We start from the raw sequence: 6,000 nt of genomic DNA on the forward strand, positions 1-6,000 counted from the left end.
ATGGAAGATGAGACAAACTAGATATTTTGGCAGTGTGTCAGCAGTAAGGATCAGCCTTGCTTGTGGCCCTAATTTGGGGATCCTATGTTTTTCTGTCACTTTATTGATTATAGGAAATATTTTATGAGCGCTGCAATGATATTGATTACAGGAAATATTTTATGAGCGCTGCAGTGAAGGTCCAGCTTCAAGCTTGTGCCTGGTCTTTGAGTAATAAGTACATGATTGGTCAATATTAGTACTTATTCTTCTCCTGAACTCACACCTGGCCCTGCCACTTGCAAGTGTGTCACTGGTGCCAGCCACTTAACCTTCCTCAATCTGAGGTTCCTTAGTAGAAAAATAAAAGAATTAAATCTACACATTGCCTTGTTCTTCTGATGATTGAATTATTAGAGATAACATTTATTGAATGTATAGTCTTGCCCTTTCAATGATAAAAGTAGCTCACATTCTCTAAATATTAGCATGCATTAACTCACATTTACCCATGAGATTGATTTTTCTCAGTTCTTCTACAGATGAGGAAACTGAGGGGGGCCAGGAGTTGTTATGTAACTTTCCCAAGGCCACAGCACTAGAAGGCAGGGGAACCCAGATGAGGGTTTGACTCTGGGGCTGCACCCTGAATCTCTTGTCTTTTCAGACTGCACATGGTGACTATAGTGATAAGTAGTAGCAATTGCTCTTCACCTGCAAAAGCAGCTCAGTAACTTCCCTTGACCTTAGTATTCAAGGGTCTCCTGTGATCTGGGCCCTAGGTTCCCCTTTCAATCTGTTCATGTCTTTGTCCATTATATGAATCTTGTAGGTGTGTAAGCCCTGTCAGTGTAGTCCCTATCTTATCATCTTTATTTCTGTGCCTAGTACTTTGCAGGAATCTACACAATGTTAATAATAAATAATTAAAATAAATTAATAATAAATAGTATTAATTAAAAGGATGAATATTAATTAAAAGGCTGAATTAATTAAAAGGCTGAATTCTGTCACCTTTGCAGTCTCAACACAGACCTTGCCACTGTTCAGCTCCACACTATTTCTTTTGTCAGAAGCTCCATGCTGTCCTAGTTTTAATATAACTTTACTTGATATGTTAAACTTTATTATTAATTTCACCAGCATCATGTTATCATTGTGTGTGGGGAGGTTGCTAAGATTGAATCTGTTTTACTAAAATGATCCTGCTAGGCTGCTGCTAATTGGGCTCAGGTTTTTCTTGTTGTTTTTGCCATAATGATGATGGATTTTCATTGATTTGCTCAAACTAGCATTTAACTCTACCCATTAGTAGATTTTGCCAATCTGCACATTAATGAAAGGAAATCCTATTTAACTGGCATGTTAATATATGAATAGAGTTTTAAAATATTGTGGGCAAATATAATTTACACTACACGTAAAGGGAGAACTCTTTAGTGTTTAAAATGTTTCTATCATAAATCTGTTTTTATTGTAATATGTAAAAAGGAAAGGAACTAAGATTTATGTAGGACCTACCGTGGATAACATTAGGGAAATAATTTTTATTTCCTATTGTACTTGATCTTAGAGCCAATCCTGAAAAGAAATTCTGTTTATTAAGAAATGGGTTCTTGTTTCAGAAGGGCTTGGGTATATGTCCTGTCCCTCTGGTCCACTTGTGTGATTATAGGGAAGCCTCTTTCTTATCTTTTTAAACTCAAGTTTTCTTATGTTTAAACATATATGATAATATTTTAATACCTCTTTTCCCAGTACACAAGTGGAAATCAAAATATTAGTTTATTAACCAATTAAAGTAGATTAAAGCCAATTCAATACAAGACTTTCTTTTTGTACTAGGAATTGAACTTAGAGGCAGTCTACCTCTGAGTTACACTCCCAGCCCTTTTAAAGTATTTTTTTAAGGGTCTCACTAAACTGTGGAAGCTGACTTCAAACCTGTGATCCTCCTGTCTCATCTTCCCAAGTACTGGGATTATAGGTGTCTCCACTATGCCCCACTAACATAGAGCTTCTTTAGTGAGATACACTGGCCCTTGAGGCTGAGCCTGGAGGGTTAAGTGAGGATATCTATCCCCACCATCCTGAATGTGAGACAACAGAGGACCACTGAACAGTCTTGTACTCCTACATATAAGCAAGTGGCTGAGCTCAAGAGCAGAGTGTTGAACTGGGTCTGATCCACAGACCCTGCCCTGCTAAGGGCAGATTATTGCCTAGAAGCAGGTACTGCAAGGGTGACCTCTGGGCATGACAGTGGGAAGAGGAAGCGGCAGGAGGTGCAACAAGCATGGACAGTGTCTTTAAAGCATAGTAATCTGCCTATCAGAGGACCAGGACACAAGCACCACCGTTCTCTATGGCTTTCATGGAGTGAGGCAGATACTTGAGCTGAAGGAAGAAATGTCACCCCCACCTCTTACAACAAATGTTGTAAGAACAAAACTTAGTCTTGTAGTGTTTAAAATGGGATTCAGTAAAATTATTATATAAAGTTCCTAGTGTGTTTCCACATGAAAGTACCAATGGCCACTACACCTGTTGAGAAGTACATTTTTATTAGGTAAGGAGTAACAGCAAGGCCATTTTATAGTTGAGAAAACAGAGGATCAAGTGCTTCAATACTATTCCAGCATAAAAACGAATAACTGTAACAAAGCAACAAACAAAATGGTAAACAGACCTTTACCTTGTGTTTTGGATTTAGAAACTCACAGAAACATTTTCATTAAAGCTCTATGGAGAGCAAACAAGTAATTGGGCTGTTGTCTGGGACTCCAAAGCAGGTGAAATCAGGGCCACGTTTGCAGGATGGGGGGCATGCTAATGAGCGTTTATAGCTAATGCCTTTAGCCATGGATGCACATGGAAACCATCACTCCTTTTTATACTTTCCATGTGACATGACTTCATGCAATGATCTCAAAATATATCAACAGTTTTGACATGCATACAAAAATTGTGAGCAAGTAGTTCCATTTCAGATTGGATGACAAAGTACTGTAATCCCACAGTTTGGCAGCAAGAAAGCCGTTGTCTCTTTACTTTGAATATTAGGAAACACATCAGAGAAGTTCTAGAAATTGTGATAAAAGTGTAAAAGTTAACTTTACTAAAGATCTATACTTTGCTTTTCCAATATATTTTTGGTGATTGTAATTATATATCATAATGAGGTCCAGAGTGAGAGAAACCTGCATATATACCGCACTTGATGTGTTTTCCTCTGGATCCCAACCCACTTTCTCCTCTTCCCTATACATTGTATTGAGATTCACATTGATAACTTTTACATAGCATTATTGGAACTGTTTTTTACGTGAACAGATATTTTTATTTTCATATTCTGGCTGTAAGCATCCTGCATTCCTCTTTCCTGACTATCAGAGAAAAGCAATTTGTTCTATAGTAATTAAATAAGTAACATTTTAGATACAAATGGTTGCTCCATATTTTCTTCAAATCAAATCTTATTTTTTTTCTTGAAACAAGGCTTATACTTCTGATTTCACATTTTCTTTTACAGAGTTGCATCCATCTGGATTGCCTAGGTAATGCCACAGTAACAAACAATTTCAGTTTTCAGTGGCTTCAAACAACAGGCTCAAAATCCCACTTGTGCCTGACATGTCATCATGGACTGATGAGGCATTTGCTTTTCCTTGATTTTTATGGAACTAAGACAAAAGAATTCCCATCTCTGTACTTCCATATTCCATGATAGTGGAAAAAATAGAGGAAGAACATGGGGAAATGGGGAGTTAAACATAGACTCTCATTGCTGCTATACAGAAGTGAGACATATCACTTCCCACATTTCATATTTATTTATTGATTGATTTGTTTATTGATTGATTGATTGATTGATTTTGGTATTGGGGATTGAATTCAGGGACATTAAACCTCTGTGTTACACCCAGGCTCCCTTTTTATGATAGCAGGATTGTAACCCATTGACTACACCCCCACCCCTGTTTTATTTTTTAATTTTGAAACTGGGTCTCACTAGATTTCAGAGGACCTTGTTAAGCTGCTGACACTGGCTGCAAACCTGTGATCCTCTTGTCTCAGTCTCAATTACTGGGATTACAGAACTATACCATCATGCTCAACTTCCAGCCCTTTTTAATTTTTATTTTGAAAACAGGGTCTCATTAAGTTGCATGTGCCACTGGGTCTGTCTTTGTGCCTAATTTTATAAAGTCCAGAGTGGTGTGCTCTTAACATTTGTCTGGAGGGAAGAGAGACAGAAATATTTGTTAAAATACCAACAACTACCTCTGCAAAAGGTATCCTATTATTTCTACTTTATATCAAGGCCACGAAAGAAAAAGGTAGCCGAGGGCCATAAACCTGTTAGACTGAAAATTTATGATTCTTCTACAAAGTATGTGAAAATAAGACAACTGCCCACTAACAAATTCAATCTACTCAGTGAATCCACCCAATACCATTCCTCCTATCTGATGGATTTAAATACTATTGTTCATATGAGGGACTAAGAGTTACATTCTCTGAAGGAATTAATGGGAGTGAGGGGAAAGAAGAAGAAGATGCATGGATAATGTGTTGAAAGGGATATTTATATGAATCTTCAAAAATACTACCCTTTGTCACATATGGGACTCTTGCAGTTATTTTAGAATCTTGAATTTAAAAAAGCTGTTTTCTCCCCTTAGGAAAATATAAACATCGACGAAGCCTCCAGATGCCTAGTGAAGCACATACTTGCAAATGAGTGTGACCTGCTGGAGTCCATAGAGCCGGATGTCGTGAAACCCCATCTCACCTCACCCAAGGTCATCAGCTGCTCCGGCTGTGCCAAGTCCTAGTTGGCCCTTTTGCCGGCGTGTGATGGAAATAACCCCATGATCTCATGAATCGTGCCTCGATTTTTACCATTTTGGGTAAACGTCAGGATAGGGAAACACATGTGCAAGCCAAAGATCTGCGCCTGTTATCTTTCCTGTAAGAGAGAAATAGCAAATGTCCCTCTTATGTTTGTTCCACCATCAGCACAGTGTTTACAAAGCCTTTTAAAAAAATATTTAGTCTGTTACAAAATTCTGTTGTGTAGCGAAGCAAAATTGTGCAGGCCTGGAGTCAGCCCTGGCGTTTGCTCCATTACTTCGGCCAAGACCTTGGGAAGAAAAGAAAAGGATAAGAGCAGACTAGCTGTGACATTCAGCATTGGTGTTTGCCTTGCCTGGTGAGTCTTTGTTCAGACTTCAATACATTCTCTGATGGTCTGACAGGCCTATTAAATGGCAGCGGTATTTTCTGCAGAGATGACCTCCATTCTCGGCAGACCCAAGAGTTGTCTATGATTTAGCTCTGGGGAGTCCTGCACACCGTCTTCCTGTGCTTTTGTTACCTTCATTGTCACTTGCCATGCCCTGGATGTTGGTTTAACTGAACTGTATGAAAAGACCTACCCCCTGTATGTGCCTTTTTGTTAGCTTTCTCTGAATCTGTGTTTCTCTTCTGTATGTGTAATATATGTTATATATATTTTGACAAAAAATAAAACAAAAGATGCTGTTTCCCTATTCTAAAAGTGCTTTCAGTTTCTTGATATTGTGAACTCTTTGGGGGTAGAGGGGGCAGCCAAGATCCAACTCTCAATTTTATTTTCAGAAAGGACATGAGAAATTGGAACGAGTCTATCCCATCTTATCTACTGTTTGCATTAGTATTTAGGCCATAAAGAAGGAGTATGTATGCATTTTTTTGTTAACAGAGAAATATATCCTCATTTATTCTGATGGAGAAGGTGAGAGGTTGTCAGACTAATCAACATAAAAGAAACAGCTGAAACACACGTGGCCATGCCTTTCTTACACTATGGCTGCAGTGCTGATGTTCTGCAAGGAGATAGTATTGCTTCTGCTGATATTCATAAGACAGTCACAGGAGCTTTATTTTTTGTAACAGATATTTTTCAGTGCCCTACTTACAGACTCTTGACATTTACTGTAAGTACTGACCACATTGCTTCCTGTTATGTGTTTTTAA

General features: G+C 38.2%; 1 protein-coding gene across 1 annotated transcript in view; it reads left to right on the plus strand.

The window, feature by feature from the left end:
• Nucleotides 1-4,817, plus strand: part of RAB38 (RAB38, member RAS oncogene family) — a gene marked incomplete at both ends in the record, with an annotated part of 56,826 nt that extends 52,009 nt beyond the window's left edge. Inside the window, one exon of the mRNA XM_080701055.1 lies at nt 4,665-4,817. Within this exon, the coding sequence (XP_080557181.1) occupies nt 4,665-4,817 (153 nt within the window). The remainder of the gene's footprint in view (nt 1-4,664) is intronic.
• Nucleotides 4,818-6,000: the final 1,183 nt, after the last annotated feature.

Source organism: Muscardinus avellanarius (assembly GCF_963383645.1).
Source record: "Muscardinus avellanarius genome assembly, chromosome: 1".
Classification (NCBI taxonomy): domain Eukaryota; kingdom Metazoa; phylum Chordata; class Mammalia; order Rodentia; family Gliridae; genus Muscardinus; species Muscardinus avellanarius.